At 39.1% G+C, this 27,433-nt stretch overlaps 1 protein-coding gene across 2 annotated transcripts in view; it reads left to right on the top strand.

The window, feature by feature from the left end:
- clip2 (CAP-GLY domain containing linker protein 2) overlaps positions 1–27,433 on the top strand; it is a 68,011-nt gene that overhangs the window by 5,097 nt on the left and 35,481 nt on the right. For both annotated transcript variants that reach the window (XM_079814456.1, XM_079814455.1), the window contains exon 3: positions 20,854–21,368. In XM_079814456.1, coding sequence (XP_079670582.1) covers positions 20,854–21,368 — 515 coding nt within the window. The remainder of the gene's footprint in view (positions 1–20,853; positions 21,369–27,433) is intronic.

Raw genomic sequence — 27,433 nt, 5'->3', positions numbered from 1 at the left:
CATTTAACAAAAAGAGACTGGGTTGTGTTTTGTGTCATTTAATTTATTACAGTGATAATCATAGCCTATATTATGTGTGTGTTTGTGTGTTTTTAAATGTAAACGAAAAGAGGCTGGGTTTTTTATATTTCGTTTTGTTATAAACATGCATTGAAGATAATATGCATTGCCTGCACTACATATACAAATATATACTGAGTGATACTGTCAAGAACGCTGCTTGTCCATTAGCAGACTAGTTTCCTCCCGTCCTCGGGAGTTCATTCTCCGGAGTCAAACTTGGTAAGTCACGGAAGCAAGTCAGAAGTTCGCGTACGAAATATGTCATAAAAAACACCACTGCCTCATTTCATAAAAAACACCACTGCCTCATTTCATAATTTTTTTTTATAATAATTAAACATAATAATAGCCACACGAATGTGGTTCAGGCAACGCATAGCTAGGCCTACATTGATTATCTTATATATTTATAATAAAACGAAGTATAAAACACCATGCCTCTTTTCGTTTACATTTTAAAAATAATATATTAAACATTAATATGTGGTTTAGGTAAAGTGACCAGATTTCTGAAATGGAAACCGGGGACATTTCCTATTTGAGAACACAAGTACAGACAAGAACGCATATTGAGAAACGGCCAGATGTTTCTCCGTCGCTCTGCATACGTCATCTCCCTCATCGCTCTGATTGGTTTTAGGTCTATCCAATTGCGCCGAGAGGCATTTGAGCAACGCCCGCTGGTGACGCCCCTTTGGAAATGATTTGTCTATGAAGCTTTGCCAGACCATAACTCAGTTACTACTGAGAATGGTCTGGTTTTAACCAGGCTAGGCCAATACAGTTGTTTGTTAAAATCGTTATCGGCCAAAAAAAAATCCTATCGTTCATCACTCTAAACCATTAAAACTTTTTAACCTCAAAGTTTTGAACAGTAGTGTAGCACAATTTGATTACTCTTCAACTAGATGTGAGCTTTATACAAACGGGTAGACCATTTGAGAAGATCAATGGGTGTAGATCATCCTTGACAGTTAGCTCTGAGTTGTGGTTTATTCTGATTAATGTGGTAATTATCTTTCGAGTCTGATGACAAGCGCTGACATTGGTGACACAGACATTAGTTACATAAATCACAGCGAGCTAATCCCTGCCTCAGTGACGTGGCTGACCTCACATCCAGCCACAACGAGACCAGACCATGTTATTTACATTAGTTTGTGTGTCACCCAGAAGGGTGTCATGGTTCAAGCAGACTGTGGAATGCTTTGTTCATAAAACACACACACATACAGGAAGTGCAGTGAAAATCAGTTGTGCTGCTGCTCAAATAAAGAAGCCATCACACGTGATTCCTAAAGGCAAGTTTACAAAGCCATTTCACACACAACTCTTTTATGAAGTCTTTCTATATCAGCGTTTTGATTTTCTTCAATCTGTACTAACAGCATGTGCTGTACGTTTAACAAAAGCAGTTCATTATATTCATAACTGATGGTGAAATGTGGTAACCTGTCTTTTTTGTTAATAATGTGTTGTGTCCTGAGGTCTAATTCTACCCGTCTGTCATATGAGGGGAATGCACTAGCATTGATAATAGTTTTCTGGCTGTTCTCACTCAGAGACCAAAGAAGAAGAGTGTGTGCTTGTGACAAAATGTGACTTCAGGAATGCACTTCAAAGTATTTCAGACTCAGTTAATACTTTTTTTTCATAAAAACACTTTCATGCAGACATTTTTGACCATCTGTATTGCTTCAGGGTTTCTGCAAAACGGTTTAAAAAAATCTTAATTCTCCCTTACAAAGGTCTTAAACCAGAGAGGAAGCTTTGATTTAAAATCTTAAATAAAAGCTTCCTCAGTATTTCTGTCCTGTTTCCAATACAAATATCTAAACGTCTTTAAATCAAGATACATTTACTTGAGATAAATGCAAAATGATGTTTTGAAAAATTGTAACAAAATTAAGTGAGTTTATGCTAAGCGAGTTAACTCATTGTGTTTCTCCTTTGACATTTACTTTTAGAGAACATATTGACATTGTTTCCCCTTGAATTTATTCCTTATATTTTCTTTAATTTGTCTTAAAAGGGTCTTTAAAAAGTCTTAAATTTATCTACAAGTCTTACGTTTATTTCATAAACCCTGTGCTTTGTATGACCTGTGTGTGTTTAACTTGAATCCGTTATTGCTTACCTTGACTTCCATGATTGTAAAAGATGGATATTATTTCAGTATTGTGGATGACATGAATGAAAGGTCCTGAGTAACATACGTTTCCATCATCATAAATGAGGAGCAGCTGCTAAAGAGCAAAAAGTCCCATGTCACAGTTATGGAACAGATTATTAAACACATGGGTGGTTTATTTACATTTCAGCATAAAATTTAACAGAACATAAAACAAGCAGCCCTCATCCGTCAACGCATGGACTCCGCTAGACCCCTGAAGGTGTGATGCGCTATCTGGCACCAAAATGTTAGCAGCAGATCCTTTAAGTCCTGTAATTTGCGAGGTGGGGTCTCTATGATCTGACTTGTTTGTTCAGCACATGCTCGATTGGATTGAGGCCAAGTCAACACCTCAAACTCGTTTTTGTGCTCCTCAAACCATTCCTGAAAAATGTTTGCTTTGTGTCAGGGCGCATTATCTGCTGAAAGAGGCCACAACCACCAGGGAATACCGTTTCCATGTAAGGGTGTACATGGTCTACAACAATGCTAAGGTAGGTGATACGTGTCAAAGTAACATCCACATGGATGGCAGGACCCAAGGTTTCCCAGCAGAACATTGCTCAAAGCATCACTGCCTCCGCCGGCTTGCCTTCTTCCCATATTGCATCCTGGTGCCATGTGTTCCCCAGGCAAGTGACGCACGCGCACCCGGCGATCCACGTGATGTAAAATAAAACATGATTCATCAGACCAGGCCACCTTCTTCCATTGCTCCGTGGTCCAGTTCTGATGCTCACGTGCCCACTGTTGGCACTTTCAGCGGTGGACAGGGGTCAGCATGGTCACCCTGACTGGTCTGCGGCTATGCAGTTCCATACGCAACAAACTGCGATGCACTGTGTATTCTGACACCTTTCTATCAGAACCAGCATTAACTTCTTGAGCAATTTGAGCTACAGTAGCTCATCTGTTTGATCGGACCACACAGGCTAGCCTATGCTCCCCACATGCATCAATGAGCCTTGGCCGCCCATGACCCTGTCACCAATGTTCCTTCCTTGGACCACTTTTGATAGATACTGACCACTGCAGACCGGGAACACCCCACAAGAGCTGCAGTTTTGGAGATGCTCTGACCCAGTCGTTTAGCCATCACAATTTGGCCCTTTTCAAAATCGCTCAAATCCTTACGCTTGCCCATTTTTCCTTCTTTTATCTCATCAATTTTGAGGACAAAATGTTCACTTGCGGCCTAATAAATCCCACCCACTAACAGGTGCTGTGATGAAAAGATAATCAGTGTTATTCACTTCACCGGTCATAATGTTATGCCTGATCGATGTATTATCTATATATAAAATCTAGGCTACACCCTAAAATGGCATACTGTGTGACAGTTATAATGTACAGTTTTTTCTCTTCCTGGAAACTAAAATATTGATGACTCATGTTGCACTACAAAGATTTTTGTCCAATCAAATGCCTTCTGGTGTGAGAATGTCCTTCCCATCTGTTACCAACATCAAGTAGCAAATCAATAGTTGATGGCTGTGATGTAACTAATGCCTATTAGCTATTTAAAACAGTACAAGGCTATTGATATTGTCCATCCAAACTTTCAGTTTCAATAGGAAATGCATCAACATAGGAAGGAAAACTAGTGCCTTTAAATAATTGTGTGGCATTTTAGGTTTGAAATGAAAGTATTTTAACAGTTTGTGAGATATTTTCCTGCATTAAGAATTTTGCAGCGTTTTATAACCAGAAACAGTTTATCATTATTTTGTCTGTCTTCGCAAATAACACCAATGTTCTCAAACTGAGACAATTTACTACAAAAATGGTATCCAACATGCATCCATTGGTCAATACCACATTTAAAAATAAACAGAAACAAATAATTTCACACCACATTTTGATGTTTAGTTTGAGCACTAATTTTGTAAACTGTACTAATGCATGAATCTGTTAATAATATAAACATCCTTTGAATGGTTCATTTTTTTTTTTTTAATCTATGACTCTGTTCTTGTAAAATGGCATGTCAGCCGCCCACAGACTGTGGCTCTGTACACTCCCCAAACTAGAGTTTTCCCTGAAGATTTCTTACATATGCAGTCCAGGCACAGGAAATGAGTGGCATATTGATTCAGACACGACGTCACGTCAGTAGCTTTCAAAAATGTTTTTAGGCCAAAGAATTGTTTTATATGAAATCTTTATGAATGCTTTCAGTAGCAGTTTTGCTTTAAAATGGTGCCACATAGTTCTTTTTAATCTATTTTCTTAGTCTAGTTCCTCTCAGTTTATCTCAGCCTCAGACGGACCACCATTGGATTATTTACACACTGTCTGATGGATCATATGGACTGAAATGGCAAGAACGGGTGAAACCGCAAGTTCCTATCAGATTGCTAATGAAAATTAGCAAGTCGGGGACTCGCAGATCTTCATCGGTTCACCAGAAAAAGGTACATTTGGACAAAATGATCTGATTTAGGTTGATCTTTTCCCAGAGCTATCTCGTCATTTGAGGCATTTATGTTAAACAAGATTGTATTTCAGGATGCTGCTCCCTGAATAGTCTGACAAGTAAAGCTAACAGCATAAAGTAAGCTTTTTTTTTGCCATTTTTTATTTTATATTTGTTAGGAAAGCAAACTTGCCAATTCTGCACTGGGGTGGCATGCTCAGTTGCCTAACATCTTAAATCAGCCGGTCGCTTTCTCTGACAGGAATCAAAAGATTACCAATGCTATGGCGACGTTGACATTAATTGCTGCTCATTGCCTGTGCAGATTTTTGTGTGTGTGTTTATCTTAACATCTACAAAAAGAAAGCTTTCTTCTCATGTTACAAGCTTAACTTAACAGATGAGAATCAGAGAAGCAATGTGCTGAAATTGCTTCTTATGTAGACATATTTCCTTGTTCCCATTCCTCCAATACGATGCATTTGTAAATGGACATTTTCTTTGGGGTCACGCAACTGAGAGATTGCATGGAGTTCTTCCTTCAGTTCATGATTTTTTTATTTCACATCAGTGTTCATATTGACAAATCTGTCAATATAACGTTATGTAAAAAGATAGAATAATGATTGGTCATTTCACGTCATTCAGATGGCACCTTCCTGTCTAAGTGGCCAGAAAACTCAATGTGCACCAGACTATATTTAAATAGTGTTGCCGTTTCAAGTTGAATAACCTAGTTTTATGAACATTCCCCTTGTCTGTCATTGGTTGATCAAACAGATAGTCCCGCCCTAAAGTCAAACCATTACTTGGGTCAATGTTACTGTGTTTGGCTGGTCGGGATGCTCAAGTATATGCAGAGCTGTTTTTTGCTTTTTTTCAGGGAATCAACCTACATTTAAATTACTCCTAATTAAATTTGTACTTGCATATTAAACTGGGATAAGAAAGAAAAAAAAGGTCTATGAAAAAGTTATACACATTATGAATCCAAGTTTTTTTTTTGTTATCAGGAGATACATTTCCATTTTGAACTGAGAAAAAGAGGGAGTGTTTGAGGTGGAGGAGTTATCAGGACACCACAAAGAGCTTCTGAGATATACGTTTGTGAGTGTGTGTGTGTGTGTGTGCGTGCAGGGGGCGGTTAAAGGCTGAGCTGGGGTCATTGTGTTAGCTTGTGCTGCTGAATGGTGGGATTGAGATGGTGGGAGGAGGAGTGAAGGCACAATAGTGAAGTGAGTCTTGTGTTCTTCTCTTCTTCCTGCATCTTTCCTTTTTTTCCCCCCTCGCTGATCTACCGTTACCGTAGCAACACAGCCACATGGGCAAGCAATGCACCAGAGCTTCTGCTCAAGCCCCGCAATGGGCCGGGACTTCCTGAATGGGCCTAGTTTTCCCTAACATAATGTAGTGCTAGTGTACTCCTATTTTGAGTCCCGGCACATGCACAGACACACTCCTTCCGCTTATGTTTCCCTGCACTGCGCTGATGTATAATGGACGTTTTGGATTGTAATGGGTCATCAGCTAGTGAAACAATGGTCTAGCGCATGCAAATAGTTATATACTATTTGCTATATACTGCATGCTATAGTGTAATACTTTAAGGGGTCATGAATTGAAAAATCTACTTTTCATTCAGCCTTTTGATATATAAAAGTTCATCGTAATATAAGAATATCCTGTAAGTTGCGGAGCTGAAAACTTCCTTATTAAGTAACAAAAAAAAAACTTTTATTGACACCAGGCCCAGCAAACGTTCAATCTCAGAATACGCCAGGCTGTGACGTCTGAGTGTGGTGAAACGCCGCCTCAACAGTACGCCTGATTCTGTAGCCCCGCCCACCGACTCATGGAGCTAAACTGATCACGCTACCGAGCTATTTCGAAGATAGCAAGATATTGCTCTGTGCCTGGTTGTGGAAGAACACAGTCGTTGCGTAAGCTTCCTTCGGATTCTAATATTGGGAATGTGTGGTTGAACTTTACTTATAATGAAGTTCCAGCTCACATGCGCAAGACATTGTGCTTTGTTCCTTCATTTCACCACGGATTCGTTTGTAAACGAGACTGGATTTGCAGGCAGGATGAGATTACATGAATGAATAAAGCAACACACTAATGTGTTTTATATGTGATAATATTGCATTTTTACAGATCGTTTGATATCTATTGATTATGTGTACGTGTCTAACTAAACATAACTTGCCACGCTGTCACAGGGCTCGCAAAGCCCAAGGTCCCGGGGCTATGCTTTTTCCAGACGGGCTACCAGTACGTATCATCTTAAATAGTGAAATAACATTCCTTTCTTGATGTGCGTTGTTCACTCTCTTGACTTGATATTTGAAGGAAAAATACAATCGCAAAGTTTTGATCATGCTGTCTGCAACGTACTTGGCTTTTGTGTGTGTGTGTGTGTGTGTGTGTGTGAGATGCACGGTTCGCGGTTATATCCACCGATCGGGCGGGCCAAGTAATATAAAAATAACATTCCAATTAATTGCGGGCGGATGAGAGATGAATCATTGTTTTTGTTTGATAAAGACATTTTGCGAGCCCTGTGGGCGAATCATTCCGGTTGCTGTTTCCCACACGCTTTCAAAACAATTCCGCACGTGTATTCACGGGGGAGCCGAAGCTCATTAAATATGCAAAGTTTATCCAATCATAGCAGTGGGCGTTTACTTCCAAGTCTTCAGTGTGGCACGCCCATAAAAACCGAGCGTTCCATGAGAGGGGCTCAAAACCAGGGCAGAAAATAGCCTTTTACTTATTCATTATGATGTTTTTGAATGTAAAAACCACACCAACTTCATAAGTTGACTTCAGACAACAGTATAAAAATAAAAAAGCCAGTTCATGACCCCTTTAAATAGTTTAAATACAGCTCCCTGCAAAATGAGCAGTTTCTCTGGATTTACTATTTGTATGTGTTTGAGTAAAATAAACTCTGTTAATAATAAAATAAAAACTGTTTTTGTATTATTCTATAAACTGACATTTCGTCCAAATTTCATTAAGAGCATTCAATTGCAGAAAATGACAACTGGTCAAAGTAACAAAAATAATGGCATGTTTTCAGACCTCGAATAATGCAAAGAAAACAAGTTTATATTATTTTTTTTTTACTTTTAAGACTAGTCTAAGCAGTTTATGCAACCGGCCAATGGTGCGCAAATTCAAGCAACTCTCAATGCAAATCTTTGTCTTGATCACATTTCAGGGGTTTTCAGTGGGGTTCAGGTCTGGAATTTGGACTGGCCATGACAGGTCCTCCATCCACACCTTGATTGGCCTGGTTGTGTGGCATGGATCATTGTCCTGTGGGAAAAAACAACTCCTCAAGAGTCGGGGAATATTGTCAGAGAAAAAGGAAGCAAGTGTTCTTCACTCGCTCAAATTGAATCGGAATGATCTGAGAACTGGAATACTTCGCAATCAGGGCCTGACATTAACATCTGCCAACCTGCAAATGCACGTTTATTTCAGCAGTGGCGCAGTCACTCCTACTAGCCACCTTGGTGGGTGGAATTTTATTAGATTACATTTTTCAGTAGTAGTCTTTTAAAAAGGTATAGATTATATAGATTTTTCGATACTGAAATGTCTTCCAATACTCATTTTCTTCAGGATAGATACATGATACCAGCAAACCCTCCTCCCCTCACTAACTCGTTTAATTTGCTCTGGATGAATATTGATGGGGTTACAGGACATTAATTTCTGCATGGGGATGCGCGTATTGCGCATTATTTTACTCATTCCCCACAGATTTTGTGTTCACACCCAAGGTGTGCGTGCATAAAGCCACCTCTCAGTACTAAATTTAGCCAATCCAATGATACAATATTATTGCAATACTTAAGCCACGATACGATATTATTACGATATGCTGAGTATGGCAATAATATATTAATACGGCTATTATGAATCATCATTTTACTTTCGCTTTAGAATTAGCGCCAATTCGGGGGCAGCAATTGCTTGAATGGTGCAGGTTTGTTGTTATTCTTAATGGAAAAACACAACAACAAAGCGGTACAATGACAAACTCACTTTAGACACTTTTACATTTAGCATTGAAACCAAATCTTCCACCGTCGTCTTGTCATTCAGCTCCCCACTCTCGTGATGAATGAAATCTCCTGCTGTTGGTCTGTGCTGCGACTCTCGTTCGGCTCACGCTGCACGTTCAGTTTTTAATTGTTGTGTCTGTACTCTAACTGAACTAAATTATTTTTACTACTATAAAATATCAAAATGACGGTGGTGCCGCTGTAGGCAAGTGATGTTACCAGTGTTGGGGCTGAGTACCGGCAACACCGACTATCGCAGCAAGCATGTTGTGTTGTATAATGAACGTGTGTGCTGACAGTGTAGAAGGAAGCATAGAGGTACATGTTCATAAATATGCGAGAATGCGCTTCCTGCGCACATTTGTGTGAGCGAGAGTGATGCATTGTTTGTGATATTACAGTCTGAAAGAAATAGAAGAGCTTACGGTAAACATTTACCATAATACGAACTGAAATTCAGTTCCTGAAAATATCGATACTTGCCATCCTTGTATCAATAAAATATCACGATCCTATGCTGTATCGTTTTTTCTTGTTCTCCACGCCTAGTAACAACATGGCGGATTTAGCATGTCTGAATTTCATTCATACTACCCCATATTCATACTATATAGAACATAGTTTTTTAACGGTCACAAAAAAAAGTTTAAATTCAAATGTAGTACCTATTCAGACAGTATGAGATTTCGGAAGCAGAGATAGACTTGAGGTGCGTCCCAGTTCGCGTACTTATGCACTATTATATAATGTTTTTTAGTATGAATAGTAGGGGTGTGACGAGACGCTTATCTCACGAGACGAGATTGGGTTCACGAGAACGAGACGAGACAAGATTTTTACATCGTTTTTTTAAGAAATCCTCAATGCTGAAATACATGACTAGAAAATTTGTTTGCAGGTGCATTTGAAATGTTTTAACTCATCATCTTGTAATGAATGTCATTTCAGTTCTACTTTCTGAGTATGAATTATGCTGTAAAATACAACAATACTCAAGCACAAGGTTTTTCCAAAAACTCAACTGACTGGCTTCTTTCCTGTGTGATTGTCTCTTCTGACCTTAGAACTGCACATGAGCTTCTTTTGACCTCCTAACTGAACTCCTTCCCACAAACTGATCATAGATATTAAAGGGTTAGTTCACCCAAAAATGAAAATTCTGTCATTAATTACTTACCCTCATGTCGTTCGACACCCGTAAGACCTCCGTTCATCTTCGGAACAGAAATGAAGATATTTTAGTTGAAATCTGATGGCTCTGAAAGGCCTCCATTGGCACAATGGCACGTTACACTCTCAAGACCCTTAAAAGGTACTAAAAACGTCGTTACAAAGTCCATCTCACTACAGTGGTTCTAAAATAACTTTATGAATCGGCGATAATAGTTTTTGTGCGCAAAAAAACCCTAAATAACGACTTACATAGTGATGACGATTTCAAAACAAGGCATCGTGAAGCTTTGAAGCGTTATGAATCAGTGAGTCGAATCATGATTCGGATCGCGTGTCAAACCGCCAAACTGCTGAAATTTGCCGATTCAAACCGCTGAATCGAATTCTATCCTAACTTCACCCTCCTCACACTCGTCATTACAATATGACACGAGACAGCTTTCACCTCGACGAGAAATCTCGTCACAGTTTAGTCTCGCGAGATCTCGTGGCACGAGATCTTGTCACACCCCTAATGAATAGTGTAAGTAGTGTGTTCACACTGAAAATTCCAAAAAGAAAAAGTGCACTTTCAATACCCGCATGATGCACTAAATTAACGGAAAAAACGAAGTGTGGAATGTTGGACACTTCATGCACTCCTCAACTGTTGCAGATTTAATTACGTAGTGGAGGGGGAGGCACTACCAGACTCCGATGTTGAATGACAAAATAACCATGTAAAGTTCATACACTACACGGTTGAGTACATAGTGCATAAGTACATAGTGTATACGTGCATAGTGTATAGTGCGTCATTTGGGACAAAGCTTTTTAGTTTGTTTCTCATTGTTTCTTGTGTTTCCTTGGTTGTCATGGTTGCTTAGTATGTTTTCATTGGTTGTTATGGTTACTCATTAGTTCATTAACACACACACCTGATCCTTGTTTTCATTATAGTGTTGTTTATGTTTTTCTCCCATGATCTTCTTCGTGGTTATTCTTGTGAATTATCTTCTTTGTTTTGTTTATAATAATAGTGCCTCAATTAGATCCTTCTCCTTGTTTTGCCTGACCCGCCATGACACAAACTTATTAAAATTTAATTTATGAAACCTCAGAGATTTCTGTCCCTCGATTAAAAGTCCATTCCACTAGGAAAACTTCACGAAGACGTTCATATGATGAACAGATTTAATTTAAGCTTTTATTCACAGAAATATTGATCAGCACAAATAGAGCACATCAATTATGGTAAATGGAAGCTCAAACATGCTTGAAGAACCAGTGTTTCCAATAAGTTTGTTATTGTGCATTAAGCAAGTACAGTTGAGCTGCCACTGACCACTAGTTTTTGTATTCTAGCCTGTTTTTTTTTTTCCAAAGAGAAGATTTGTTAATATATTACAGCTGACGTTTACACATCTGCCACTATGTGGTAAACTACTGACCTCAATAATATTTGAATAATATCCAAAATTCTCTACGTAGACAGTCTGTCACCTCTTTGGAGGAAAACCAGCCCAAACTCGGCATTTCTAAATAACAGCAAATTAAATCAGGTTTTTTGACTGATAAGGAGCTCAGAATTTGTTAGCGCTTTATTTTAGAGTACTGTTCCCCATGTACATACTATGTAATTATTATAGTAATTGCAATAACTGGGTACTAACCCTGAACCTAACCTTCAACCTTGTAGCACCTTATATTACCCAGTACTTTCTTAGGTAAGTACATGTAAGTGCTCAAACTGCACATACTGTAAAATAAACTGCAGCCCAGAATTGTATTCATATAAGAGATCTTTAACCACCATGTGTATGTCAAAGAACATGGTGGAGCAACTGAGACAAAAGCAGTCATTATCCCCCTCCCCCATCACCAATACCACCCCACACACATACACTGAGGTATAAAAGACTGACTGAACACATGGTAAATGAGCCGTGTTTCACACATCACTGTATTCTTCAAGCAGGAATCAGGTTAGTGGCATGTGTCAAAAGCAGCACATGTGCAAGGCACCCAGGTTCATAAACTATTTCACTGCAAATCCCACTGACCCAGATTCGTTCATAAATTAGAGTGCTGCTCAGCCTTGCATAAAGTCTGCTGTGACATCCAGACATGAGCGAAATGATGAAAGTTCTCATTTGATGCCATGCATTAAACAAGCTGTGTAACAAGTGTTGACAACATATGTTGTGAAATAGTGAGAACACTGTAAATTCTCAAAATGGTTTACACTTTGTAAGTTTACACTTACACTGTCCCAAGTAAATATCTTTGTTCCTTCTGAAATGTCACGTTACAGAAGTAAATACATTGTGAAATGTGAATCATGTTGACATTAAAGGGTTAGTTTACCCAAAAATGAAAATTCTGTCATTAATTACTTACCCTCATGTCGTTCGACACCCGTAAGACCTCCGTTCATCTTCGGAACAGAAATGAAGAAATTTTAGTTGAAATCTGATGCCTCTGAAAGGCCTCCATTGCATAATGCACGGTTCACTCTCAAGACCCTTAAAAGGTACTAAAGACGTCGTTACAAAGTCCATCTCACTACAGTGGTTCTAAAATAACTTTATGAATCAGTGAGTCGAATCAGCAGTTTGGATCGCCAAATTTCAGCAGTTTGGCGGTTTGACACGCGATCTGAATCATGATTCGACTCACTGATTCATAACGCTTCGAAGCTTCATGATGCCTTGTTTTGAAATCGTCATCACTATATAAGTCGTTATTTAGGGTTTTTTTGCGCACAAAAACTATTCTCGCCGATTCATAAAGTTATTTTAGAACCACTGTAGTGAGATGGACTTTGTAACGACGTCTTTAGTGCCTTTTAAGGGTCTTGAGAGTGAACCGTGCCATTGTGCCAATGGAGGCCTTTCAGAGCCATCAGATTTCAACTAAAATATCTTCATTTGTGTTCCGAAGATGAACGGACGTCTTACGGGTGTTGAACGACTTGAGGGTAAGTAATTAATGACAGAATTTTCATTTTTGGGTGAACTGACCCTTTAAAGTTTACATTTTTGCTAACTCTTTATTTTAGGGTTCAATTCTTGCTATTTACTAGTTGCTTATTAGCATGCATATTACTAGGATGTTGGATTAGTACTTATAAAGCACATATTAATGCCGTATTCTGCATGACCTTATTCTACATCCTTTAATCCTACCCAATATCTAAACATAACTACCTTACTAACTATTGATAAGCAAGCAGTAATTAGGATTTTATTGAGGCAAAAGTCATAGTTAATAGTGAATATGTGTTCCCCATACAAAAGCGTAACCTATAGTTTTTTGTTTGTTTTTGTTTTGCCACTGAATATTGTATCACAGGGATTGAAATCTTTGGGGTCCCTTACAAAAAAATGCTGTGACAGTACTACAAAATTCACATTCTTTCACTGAAAGAGTTGAAATGAAATGAATTTAAATCAATTTTGAAATGAAACTTAACATTGATAATAATAAATATTAATTATAAACACTAAATCAACATATTATATCTGAAGGATTGTGTGACACTGAAGACTGGAGCATTGATGTTTAAAATTCAGCTTTGCAATCAAAGGAATAAATTACATTTTGAAATTACAGAAGACATTTATTTTGAATTTTAATAATATATCACAATATTTCTTTTTTTACTGTATTTTTTTTATCAAATGTCTGCAGCTTTAGGGAGAATTAGAGACTTCTTTCAAAAGCAACCCCAAACTTTTGAGCTGAAGTGTACATCAGTTTTTGAAGATTATCACATTATTAATACAATGGCTGACCAAGGAATGCTTTCTGAATAAGTTAGTTGAAATGTCTGGTGGGGACACAACTAACACGTGAACTTCCTGTGATGGTGACCAGACCATTCCTAATTTTGTCAAATTAAACAAAATGATGTTTAGCCTAATGATTTTACAATGGAAGCCTATGTGGCAAGCAGTTTCACAAGAATTAACATTAATACATTTTCTGACGGTTAGTAATATTGTTTAAAATTGAATTATCATTAAAACCGTGTTTGATTATCACTATTTTAAATCATAAATCCTGTCCAGCCAGGAAGAAATGGCAGAAGGCAGTGACGGCGCTCTGGGGATTGTTCATTCTTCTAAAAGAACCAAATCTGAGGTGTGGTCATATTTTGGAAAAGTAAGTCGCTGCAATAGGGGGAAACGCTTCAAATCTGTCGTCTGTCAGGGGAAACACTTCAAAGTCGTCTTCAGTGAATAGCGAATGCAAGGCAAGTGGACTTAGAACTCAATACCAAAACTATGTCTGGGAAATAATTGGACACAAAGTTTTGAGTTTAAATATTTTATCTCACTCGCTTGAAATTAACATGAAGCTTCCGTGAAGAAAAGTTTGCAGCAAGTGGCTTTGAGCCAAAGACAAACGAACAAAGTTCAGACAAGACTATTAAGGGTGACATTTAAGGGATAGTAATGTATATTCATTGTACTCTTATTACACAGATTTTCTTTACCACTAGGGGTGCACCGAAATTTCGGCCGCTGAAAATGTTCAGCCGAAAATGGCATTATCGGTTTCGGGCCGAAATAAAAAAAACAGCCGAAAACGTAAACCTAAAATGAATGTCACCCGCCCCTCCCATCCGTGCGCAAGCACTTAGGTTTCACTCACGGTTGAGCTGTTATCACGCGACGCGTCTGCCTATCAAAGATTAAGCATGTCAGCGATATGAGAACAAATAGAGACGTATCCAGCTGAACTACCCATTATCAGAAGCGACAATCCCCTTCGCGCGAACGAAGGCCGCTTTCCATTGCTTGCGCGGATTGCACGCAGGTATTTATCTGCCCCAAGCAGTGTTGCCAAGTCCGCGGTTTTCCGGCGGGATGTTTTTCCTAGTCGGCAGGTTGAAGCGACCCCAATTATGTGATATTTAAACCCAGGAATCCGAATTTTAGCAGGCAACCCTGCAGAAAAAAAAACACATTTTACCCCCCAAATGCCATTTTTCCCAGAGAACAGTGACAGACTATTCAGTGCAGCATCTTATGTTCTTAATGAGAACCATTCTGGGATTTTGTGTGCAGTTATTCAGATAATTGTGGATCTTTTTTTGCACAACTGTTAAAAAACTATTTTATTTGATGGAACATAAAACTTGAAGAATAATATTAGGCCTATTTGGTATTATTATTTATATTTATTGTTAAAAATATTTTAGGTTTTGTTATGTAGCTTAACAAAAGTTTGATTATTCTATTGGTTCCTGATTTTTTTTTTTTCATTTCAGATCCATTAAATTCAAGCAATTATATATATATATATATATATATATATACAGGAAGTGCAGAATTATTAGGCACGTTGATTTTCTGATCATATTTTTTTTCCAGGCACATTTGACCAATTCCAAACCACAGTAATCCTAATAACTACTATCAATTTAGTATTTAATAATGGATAAGTGATATATAATTGTTCATGAAGGCTGGAAATGAAAAACACCTTATATTCAGGTGTGCAGAATTATTAGGCATGTTTTCTTTTACAGATAAATTGAGCCAAAAAAGAGATTTAACTCAGACTGAAAAGTCAAAAAGTATTAAATGCCCATGAGAAGGATGCAATACTAATGCAATACTAGACATTGAAGTTAAGAAATGACCATTGGACAGTGAAATGCTCGTTGGGTCAGCAGGGTCAGACAAAAACATGTGGCGGAGAGAAGACACCTGTTAACTGCAAAAGAATGAAGAATTAAGGTGAAGAATTAAGGGTGAAACCATCAGGAACCCTTTAGTCTCCAGCGCCACCATTTTCCAAAGCTGCAACCTACCTGGAGTCTCCAGAAGTGCAAGGTGTCAGGATCTCAGAGACTTCAGTTAGGTAAAGAATCCTAAAAAATGACCCCCACTAGATAAGAATCACAAGCTGAAGTGTTGTAAAATACATGAAGAAGGTTTTTTTATAGGCTTTATAGGTTTTATAGGTTGAGAATGACTCTTGAAGGACCAGCACCACATCCTAGTACCACTGTTTGACTCTTGAAGGACCAGCACCACATCCTAGTACCACTGTTTGAAGAATTAATCTTCCAGAATCTGGCAGTACGTTTTGGGAGTTCATTTTAGTCCATCCTGAAGTCCGTTTTGCAGAGATGGACTAAAAATGAACTCCCAAAACGTACTGCCAGATTCTGGAAGATGAATTCTTCAAACAGTGGTACTAGAGGATGTGGTGCTGGTCCTTCAAGAGTCACCCTCAACCTATCTGTCCATAAAGCCTATAAAAAAACCTTCTTCATGTATTTTACAACACTTCAGCTTGTGATTCTTATCTAGTGGGGGTTATTTTTTAGGATTCTTTACCTAACTGAAGTCTCTGAGATCCTGACACCTTGCACTTCTGGAGACTCCAGGTAGGTTGCAGCTCTGGAAAATGGTGGCGCTGGAGACTAAAGGGTTCCTGATGGTTTCACCCTTAATTCTTCACCTTAATTCTTAATTCTTTTGCAGTTAACAGGTGTCTTTTCTTCACCACCTGTTTTTGTCAGATCCTGCTGACCCAACGAGCATTTCACTGTCCAATGGTCATGCCTTAACTGCAATGTCTAGTATTGCATTAGTATTGCATCCTTCTCATGAGCATTTAATACTTTTTGACTTTTCAGTCTGAGTTAAATCTCTTTTTTGGCTCAATTTATCTGTAAAAGAAAACGTGCCTAATAATTCTGCACACCTGAATATAAGGTGATTTTCATTTCCAGCCTTCATGAACAATTATATATCACTTATACATTATTAAATACTAAATCAATAGTAGTTATTAGGATTACTGTGGTTTGGAATTGGTCAAATGTGCCTGGAAAAAAAATGTGATCAGAAAATCAACGTGCCTAATAATTCTGCACTCCCTGTATGTGTATGTGTATGTATATATATATGTATATGTATATATATATATGTATATGTATATGTATATGTATATGTATATGTATATGTATATGTATATATATATGTATATGTATATGTATATATATATATAATGTATATGTATATGTATATGTATATGTATATGTATATATATATATATATATATATATATATATATATATATATATATATATATATATATATATATATATATATATATATATATATATATATATATGTATACATACATACATACATACATACATACATACATACATACATACATACATACATACATACATACATACATACATACATACATACATACATACATACATACATACATACATACATACATACATACATACATACATACATACATACATATACACAGTGAGGAAAATAAGTATTTGAACACCCTGCTATTTTGTAAGTTCTCCCACTTAAAAATCATGGAGGGGTCTGAAATTTTCATCGTAGGTGCATGTCCACTGTGAGAGACATAATCTAAAAAAACAAATCCAGAAATCACAATATATGATTTTTTAACTATTTATTTGTATGATACAGCTGCAAATAAGTATTTGAACACCTGTCTATCAGCTAGAATTCTGACCCTCAAAGACCTGTTAGTCTGCTTTTAAAATGTCCACCTCCACTCCATTTATTATCCTAAATTAGATGCACCTGTTTGAGGTCGTTGGCTGCATAAAGACACCTGTCCACCCCATACAATCAGTAAGAATCCAACTACTAACATGGCCAAGACCAAAGAGCTGTCCAAAGACACTAGAGACAAAATTGTACACCTCCACAAGCCTGAAAGGGCTACGGGGAAATTGCCAAGCAGCTTGGTGAAAAAAGGTCCACTGTTGGAGCAATCATTCGAAAATGGAAGAAGCTAAACATGATTGTCAATCTCCCTCGGACTGGGGCTCCATGCAAGATCTCACCTCGTGGGGTCTCAATGATCCTAAGAAAGGTGAGAAATCAGCCCAGAACTACACGGGAGGAGCTGGTCAATGACCTGAAAAGAGCTTGGACCACTGTTTCCAAGGTTACTGTTGGTAATACACTAAGACGTCATGGTTTGAAATCATGCATGGCACGGAAGGTTCCCCTGCTTAAACCAGCACATGTCCAGGCCCTTCTTAAGTTTTCCAATGACCATTTGGATGATCCAAAGGAGTCATGGGAGAAAGTCATGTGGTCAGATGAGACCAAAATAGAACTTTTTAGTCATAATTCCACTAAACGTGTTTGGAGGAAGAAGAATGATGAGTACCATCCCAAGAACACCATCCCTACTGTGAAACATGGGGGTGGTAGCATCATGCTTTGGGGGTGTTTTTCTGCACATGGGACAGGGCGACTGCACTGTATTTAGGAGAGGATGACCGGGGCCATGTATTGCGAGATTTTTGGGAACAACCTCCTTCCCTCAGTTAGAGCATTGAAGATGTGTCGAGGCTGGGTCTTCCAACATGACAATGACCCGAAGCAAACAGCCAGGATAACCAAGGAGTGTCTCTGTAAGAAGCATATCAAGGTTCTGGCGTGGCCTAGCCAGTCTCCAGACCTAAACCCATTATACCCCTTTTCCACCAAGGCAGTGCTAGAGCTAGTCCAGAGCCAGAGCTAGTCCCAGTTCATAGTTGGTTCGACTGAGGAGCCTTCTAAGAACCGTTTGCTTTTCCACGGGCTGAGAGCCACAACAGAGCCAGGTCTTACGTCACTGTATATGTCTCATCTTTCTCAGCAACGCTAGCGAGGCAGCGGCAGTGTTGCCAAGTCTGCAGTTATGCCGCAGGCTTTTTTTCATGACCGCGGCTTGAAGCGACCCCAATTATGTAATATTTAGCCCCGGGAATGCGAATTTTAGTAGGCAACCATGCCAAAAAAACACATATTTTACCCCCAAATGTGATTTTTACCGGGGAAGCCCCCCTGAAACGCGATTGGGCTTGTTTTGAGTAGCAATTGGGCGGGTTTTGTTGTGAAAACCTGGCAACCCTGGGCAGCGGGAAACACAAACACCCCAGGCTTGTTCGAGACGCATCGGCGCTGCGCACACCGATCCACGTATGATAAAAAACGCATGCGTGAATCAAAAGCATAAGGAGTCGTATGCTCTCGCTGGACTTATCATACGCCAATCGGTCTCTGCACAGCACCGCTGCGAACAAGCCTTCCATCAACAATGCAAACGTTGCGTTACTGTTGATTCACATGGCTTTACGATCCTACATCGGCATCAAAACACAACGAAAACACAGCGAATCCAACGCATTCATGCAGTTCGCCGTAATTTGTATAGACGGAGATTACAAACGAGCAGCAGCTGTTAGCTCCATTAGCTGCTATTTCAACAATGGCGGATCTCAAGTTTGTGTTCGTCTTGTTGACCCCGCCCCCAGCGCCTGACGTAATCGGTTCTTACTTCTAGCCCTGTTCTAGCTCAGCAATGTTTTGGTGCTACTTAAGAACCATTTTTCCTGGCTCGGAGCTGGGGCTTTGGGTGTGGAAACACAAAGAACCGATTTGAAACTAGGCTCTGGCTCCGATCTAGCTCTAGCTCTGCCTTGGTGGAAAAGGGGTAGAGAATCTTTGGAGGGAGCTCAAACTCTGTGTTTTTCAGCGACAGGCCAGAAACCTGACTGATCTAGAGAAGATCTGTGTGGAGGAGTGGGCCAAAATCCCTCCTGCAGTGTGTGCAAACCTGGTGGAAAAACTACTGGAAACGTTTGACCTCTGTAATTGCAAACAAAGGCTACTGTACCAAATATTAACATTGATTTTCTCAGGTGTTCAAATACTTATATGCAGCTGTATCATACAAATAAAAAGTTAAAAAATCATACATTGTGATTTTCTGGATTTTTTTTTTAGATTATGTCTCTCAGTGGACATGCACCTACGATGACAATTTCAGACCCCTCCATGATTTCTAAGTGGGAGAACTTGCAAAATAGCAGGGTGTTCAAATACTTATTTTTCTCACTATATATATATATATATATATATATATATATATATATATAAGTATACGTTTTTAAAAGAAGCCATTTTCGGCTTCAGGCTTTCGGTTTCAGTTTTCGGCCCAGAATTTTCATTTCGGTGCATCACTATTTACCACATAAATAATTACGGGAACATATTGAATTGAGATTAATGTTTTAAATCTTACCTGTTTATAAATCCATTTTGTACAGTGCACAAAACAATTGTCCAAACGATGATCACAAGAAGTAATAGTAATAATTATAGTAGTATTAATAGTAAAGTCCTCTGATTTCATTTTCAATACAATCAAAAAAAAGACTGAAGAATGAAACAAGAGCGCGCGTCCATTGTGATACGATATGTGTGCTGTGTTATAATGCGTTGCTATTGACGACAGTCATAAGGAAGGAAATGCCACAGAATATAAGCTTGCTAAAAAAAAGTACATAGAGCTGCTTGTTTTATTTGTCGTTTGTTGATTTTCAAATATAAAACTTGTCGAAATGTTTTCAGCGTGTGCATGAGTTCTTTTTGAACACTTTCAACTACTTTTAACAAAACCGTGATAATCGTCATAATTTGAGTCCATATAATCGTGATATGAAATTTTCATAACGTCCCATCCCTACTTACAGTAATATATCAAATAAACTGGAGATACAGAAACATGATACACAAGGATGAAGAAATGTACTGTTTTAATGGCCCAAACTCCACCCACAGTAGTTACCTTGGTATGGCATAATGAGAAGTTCATCCACCTACAGCAGCAGTCCTGCCACTAATGGTTTAGACAACTTCAATCTCAAAATAGGGCCTATTTTTTCTATGGCAGAAAGAATAGAAATACTTTAAAAAGTTTGAGCATCAAAAAACCCTCCAGAATGCCTCACCCCATAGACCTCCATTGTATTAGTGAAACAAATACAATTAACAAACTCAGAGGCAGGTCTTTGGTAACTGACAGGGAGCCATTGATTATGTTGATTTGAAGCTTTGCTTTATTTAACGTGGAATATTCAAAAATGTTTTGCTGTTTATCCACAGGTTGCCCCTACAAGCAGATGCCTCCAACCCCCAGCAGCAACGCCTCAGACAAGTCCAGCTCCAAAGCCTCTGAGGTGGGTGACGAGGTGGCCGGGGACTTTGTGGTCGGTGAACGTGTCTGGGTGAATGGAGTCAAGCCAGGAGTCATCGCCTATCTTGGAGAGACCCAGTTTTCCCCGGGACAATGGGCTGGAGTGGTGCTGAATGACCTGGTTGGAAAAAATGACGGCTCTGTCAATGGAGTGCGTTACTTTGAGTGCCAGCCTTTGCAGGGCATCTTCACCAGGCCTTCCAAGCTCATGCGGCAACCCGTCGGGGATGGGGGTGACGAGCAGCAGAACACACAGCTCCAGGGTGGTGCGGGGGCATCCGGTCAGCGTGTGGTCATGCCGCTCAGAGAAGGCATGCTCAACAGCTCTGTCAAAACCGGTAACGAGTCAGGATCCAACATGTCTGACAGTGGATCTGTGAAGAAAGGGGGAGAGAAGGACCTCAAGGTTGGCGATCGAGTGCTGGTGAGTGTTGAAGTTTCTCAGTATAATTAAAGACTGTTAATTTAAATAGGAATCTGTGTGCTCTTTGGAGATTTGCTTGAGGGTAAACAACTTCCACAAGCAGATTTTTGCTTGTGTTCAAGTTGGTCAGGTGAATGATGGCCTTGATGACCAGAAAGCTGCTTGGTTTGAAAGGGACTTCTGTGTCAGCTGTGCTTAAAACATTGCTACACTATTGATAATAGACAATGGTCCTTTTTTTGCCCACAAAATTTAATTGAAATTTTGGTTTCTCAATATTTGATTTCTCAATTCATGACCCTTTAGTTTGGCAAGAAGTTGATATTGCGTGCCCAAAATTCAGAAAAGTGCGATGTGCTCTGATTCGTTTGCTGGACCAGTGTGTTGTGATTGGTCAACAGCTTTGAGCGTGTTTCAGAAATGTCACCTGGCTTACCCTAACCGCGAGTTTTAACACTACTACTAACGCAACTCAACCAGACCATGTCTCGTTTCTTGCATATCCCCTGGGTTGGGAATTATTTAAATGAGGAATATTGTGACATATTCGTTTCCGGATGATAACTCAAGACTATACAATCAAGGTGTTTCAGGGAGTTCAGAAATAGTGCGCACTGACATAGAGAATAACTCCCTTTAGAGTGACTTTGTACTCTGTAAATTTGCAGACCTTTTTCACGCTCAAACAGCAACATTACACAGTAAAGAAAGCTGAAAATGTAACAAAGCATATTAGGACCCCTTTAATTATGATTGCTCAGAATTATATTGATTAAAAATACATTTAAAAAATAATGCTTACAGGAAGGCCTTGTTCTATTACTTTATCAGGTGCTTTTTAGTTGTGTTTTGGTCCATAAATGAATATAGGAAAATGAAGGTTCATAATAATAATAATAATAATTTGTTACATTTATATAACGCTTTTCTAGGCACTCAAAGGGGGGGAATCTCCTCAACCACCACCAATGTGATGGACAGGGGCCAATGGGCAAATTTGGCCAGGATACCGGGGTTACACCCCTACTCTTTATGGAATGACATCCTGGGATTTTTAATGACCACAGAGAGTCAGGACCTCGGTTTAACGTCTCATACGAAGGACGGTGCTTGTTACAGTATAGTGTCCCCATCACTATACTGGGGCATTAGGACCCACACAGACCACAGGGTGAGCACCCCCTGTTGGCCTCACTAACACCTCTACCAGCAGCTACCTAGTTTTCCCATTTGGTCTCCCATCCAGGTACTGACCAGGCTCAGCCCTGCTTAGCTTCAGTGGGAAACCAGTCTTGGGCTACAGGGTGAAATGGCTGCCGGCTACAGTCATTGCCTCTGATACAAAAAAAGACAGTTAAATTTGGCTTGTAACACACACAAAGCGACTGCACACTTAAAACAAAAGACTGACTGTCTAATGGTACGAATAGGCTGTAGGCAGGGCTCTATGCTAACATTTTTCTTGAGGAGCACTTGTGCTCCTAATTAAAAAAAATTAGGAGCACAGTCAAAAATTTAGGAGCACTTTCTGATCAATAACATGCATTCCAATTATAACTTTCCCATTACATGACGATCTTTGTCCCTTTAAATTAATGTCCAGGGGCATTTTTACCATTATAAGAGCAATGTTTTCTAATCTTATTAAATGTATGCATCATCTTTTGTCAATTTCTTCAATTAAAATAGAAAAGTTGTTTTTAAAATGTTAATTTAAACAATAAATTCAGTTAGAGCAATAAGACACAACCAGCCTGTTACCAATCTAATTAAATCAGCATCAAAAGTAGAAGTGGCACAGAAGCTCTATCTGAAGTGGTGTTTAGATACATTTACATGCAGCTCATGGGTAAATAATGTTGTATAAATGTTTTAAATTTTTGAATTTAGAAATAGGCTATGTACAAGTTAAACTTAAACTTAGTTAAAATATTTATATTTTAAAAAAATATATATTTATATTTATATAAAGTATAAATATGAAAATAAAACAGCCAGTAGGTGGCGTCAAGTCTATGTCGGAGTCATTCATTCAATCGTTCAAACGCAGATTCATTTGATCGAACCGCTTGGAGATGCATAACTGGTGTAGTTTTGATTTTCATGAAATAAACAGTATTGTGGCTAAAACGTTGTTACTTAATATCAACTTGTCTATTGGAATTTTTTACAAGATCAATATCACATTTGCAATCATGCCAATACTTAGAGCAATAGCAATCCGTAACTTTTGGCGCTCTGGCGCTAATGAACAGAAACGCGTCTTGCGGAAGAACACTGCAGCCGGAGCTACTTCTCTCTGTTTATGTCTATGGCGAGTCACACAGGGACTGTGCTCCTCCGCAGGGCTGCGACCCAAACTGGAATTGAATAGTCAGAATTTAACACTTATTATATGTGTACCGTAGTGATTCAGGGTAAGATAAAAACACGGTTTGGAAAATGGATTCATGATGTACTCACTCATATGCATCTAGTCATTTTTAAACACAATAAATGTTATGGACTGCAGCGGATAAAGATTAAATCAAGAACTCATACAGGAGCGTTTTTAAAGTATTTTTTATTAATTCATTTTTGGTGGCATTTTTGCCCCAAGCCCCTGTTAATTTCCGACCTTGTTTATGATAATCCCAATGTGGTATTTCTAGTTAAGTTTGGCTGCAAAGAAACATCAGCGCGAGGCGTCTGGTAAGTGCATGGCCGTGTCACACCCGTTTCACTCATAGACCGTGGTTTCACCTTTTAATCTGTGAAGTGTTAGTCCGTCGCACACGTTTTTTGCACATGCTCCGCTGACAGAAGGCATGAAAAGCAGTTGATTGCAGCACGAAACGTAACAGTTGCTCAGTCAGTCAGTGTTTCTAGTTTTTATTCCGATTATACATATTCATGAGAAGCAATTGGGTCACTCGCACCGGTGCGCCTAAATATTTTTCCGCAGTCGCACGCAGTAATTTTCAGGCGCAAATGCACCCAAAATGGTCGCTATGTAGAGCCCTGGTAGGTGTATTCTAATTAACTAGGGAAAGGAAAAGAAGTACAGCATCTTTGGGTGCTTTCACACCTGAGTGTTTGTTTAGGAACCTGGCGCGTTTTCTCCCATGGTTCGGTTTGTTTAGGCACATGTGAACACGGCAATCGCGCTCGGATCCTCACCAAAACAATCGCTCTGAGACCGCCTAAACGAGGTGGTCTTGGATCGATTGCAAACGAACTCTGGGGCGGTTTGCTTGAGGTGTGAAAGCAATCTGACCCAACGAACCAAATGGTATTTTAATTCCTAACTGGAAATGTGCTATAATAGCAATAGTGTCTGATTCTGTGAGTGAGCACATTAGTTATCACAGTTAAAAAACCAAAAGAGCACCTCTTCATCTTAAAATGTTGTGTAATTGCGCTTCTCTTTGCGAGAATGCTGTCCCGATGAAGCCTTGACAGTGTTTGTGTGTGTCTTGACACAGTTAACCTCTAGACAGCGCTGGGAGATCCAGAGAGAGCTTGTTTGAATTTTCTACTACGAATGTAGTATACAATTTAACAGCAGGAATGACAGCTACATTCGTATAGTGTTTGCGTGTGTCTCGACAGTTAGAAACAAAACCTCAATAAGCTCATGGAGCGAACTTGTCAATCATCTTAATGGATGACGGAGAGGAAACTCTGACCAATAAGAGGAGAGTTATACTCACATGTGACTTAAGCAAACACATTTTGGTACGCTTAGTTTGAAATGTTGCCTTGTGAAAACGAACCTAACCAAGGACAAAATGCAAGATTGCAACAAATTAAGTCCTTGTTTCGGTACAAAACAAACGGTCTATAGGTGTGAAAACGCCCTTAAAGATCCTGGCATTCATTTAGTACATACACCACAAACAAATTCTGTAATTTCAGCATCTGTTTACAGAAGTGCCCTCCTTCCACTGGTCCACTGACTGTTTCCAATCCAGTGAGTTTCAATGTGGAAACATTCAAATTGTGCGCTGAATCTGCTGATGCATAATGTAATACCATAAATCTTGTTTCCTGTGTGGGATGCATTTTTGTTGTCTATCTTGCAAATATTTGTTCGACCCAGATTCATGGAACCAATGACATGGATGTTGAAGCCTGTAAATGACTTTGAGTTTATGGAGAATCTGATGGAATAACTTTTGTTTGGGGAAAACCTCTGTTTAAAATATTAAATGCATCTTTGAATTGACAAATATTAGAGTTTGTGATTCAAAATTGTATACTGTTAGACTGAATACTGGACTGCTGTGGCTGTGCTCCATCCTGGTGACGTGTTTTCTGTACAAACCTTTGCGAACACAGCTACAGTTATTTGCTTGCTGGTGCATTTAAGCAAACTATTGTTCTGATCTGGCTGTGATCGACTGATATGTGGCTTTCCTTGTGTTAGATTTCTCATGTTAGGTAACAGATGCTGCCCAATAGCTGTCTGCTTGGGTATACAGATGATTGGCTATGGGTCAAATTGCTTTCCATTTAGTATAGCGCAGTCCAAAAGCTTTTCAGGCAGTCAATATTCTTAATCAGATGGGATTACTGCTCCATAAACCATCAGCCATTGATCTCAGCTATCTACTTGTCTGCCTGCTTCAATCCCGACTGACACCTGATTGGTTTGTTCAGTGATGAACACATCAGGGAGGATCCCCACTTAGACACAGACAAACATCATTGTCATACTTTTATTTCCCAGAGGCTGCTTTTTATTAAAAAAATTTGATTTCAATGTTTATTGTGTGAAAATGATTTATCTCTGTTTAAATTTTTTACATAAATTATTACTGTCCCCTGGGGCTAATTTACTGTAACTGCGTTTTTGTTGAGCTAAGCGAAGCCGAAGTAATTTGATTGGAATTCAAACATCCACTTCAGATGATGCTGATAGAGCATAGGATGAATTGAATCTAGTATATTCGTGTTGTTGAACTCAAACTTCAAATCCTGCTGGATAAACCTGTACAATTGTGTACAAAAAATATTTGGCATGTTGGACGAAATGTACATCTTACACACTCATATCTGTTAAGTTGTATCCCAGTGTACAATATAACTGAACTGCTTTAGGTAGATGTCAGTTCCCTGTTGTTTCCCCCTACGACTGGTATCTTATTACCATGACACTGCTTTAGTGCATGAAGGACCTCTCAAAGTCAGTGTTTTTCCATTGTTTGCTCTCCCAAGACTTCCAAATGCACATGTGTGAAAACGATGCTCATGTATCAGCAATATATGTGAGCCAGAGCCCAGGACTCAACCGACCACCTTCACATTGCCTTGAAGCACTTTCACTTTGTAGATCCAGCAGGGATAAACATGTCCCAATCCACACCAAATGGTGCTCTCAACCTCCTTAAAATCCTTCCAAATAGGGATGCACGATATTATCGGCACGACATCGGAATCGGCCGATAAACGCTTAAAATATAAAAATCGGCATCGGCCGATATGAAAAAAATATGCCGATATGCGCCTGCAATAACTCACGTGTGCAAGGACTTCTATAGCGATAAGATCACGTCAGCCGTGTGGTCATTCTTCTAGTGAAAACAAGCAAATGCATTGCATGTATGGTGATTTATATTAGGGCTGTGTTGAAAAAATCGATTCACCAATTCTGAATCGATTTTCATATTAATTTCTAAAGATCGATCCGTAACTCAGAGGATCGATTTAATAATAGGCTTACATTTTCCCCGTGAATTTTAATTTGCCACGTCATTGAATTCACGCATTCGCGCGAGGTGGAAGGACATTAAAACAACGCACATGGCATCTTTGAAAACTCCAGAAACGCTAAAAGCTGCGATCTGGCAGATTGTGGTTTCTCTTGATTTCAGGCGTTTATCCTCCGAAGCCGTACAGGGTGCGTCCCTGCCGCTTCAGCGCGTACACAACATCCATGACGGTCTTTCTCTTGGCGTGCTCGGTGTAGGTCACGGCATCGCGGATCACGTTCTCCAGGAACTCCTCGTAGATCAGACCGGAGATGCGCTTGACACCGCCACGGTGAGCCAGACTACGGATGGCGGATTTGGTGATTCCCTGGA

Source organism: Gobio gobio (genome assembly GCF_949357685.1).
Source record: "Gobio gobio genome assembly, chromosome: 4".
In the NCBI taxonomy this organism is placed as follows: domain Eukaryota; kingdom Metazoa; phylum Chordata; class Actinopteri; order Cypriniformes; family Gobionidae; genus Gobio; species Gobio gobio.
The sequence above is the reverse complement of the archived record's forward strand: the minus strand, read 5'-3'. Positions and strand labels throughout refer to the sequence as shown.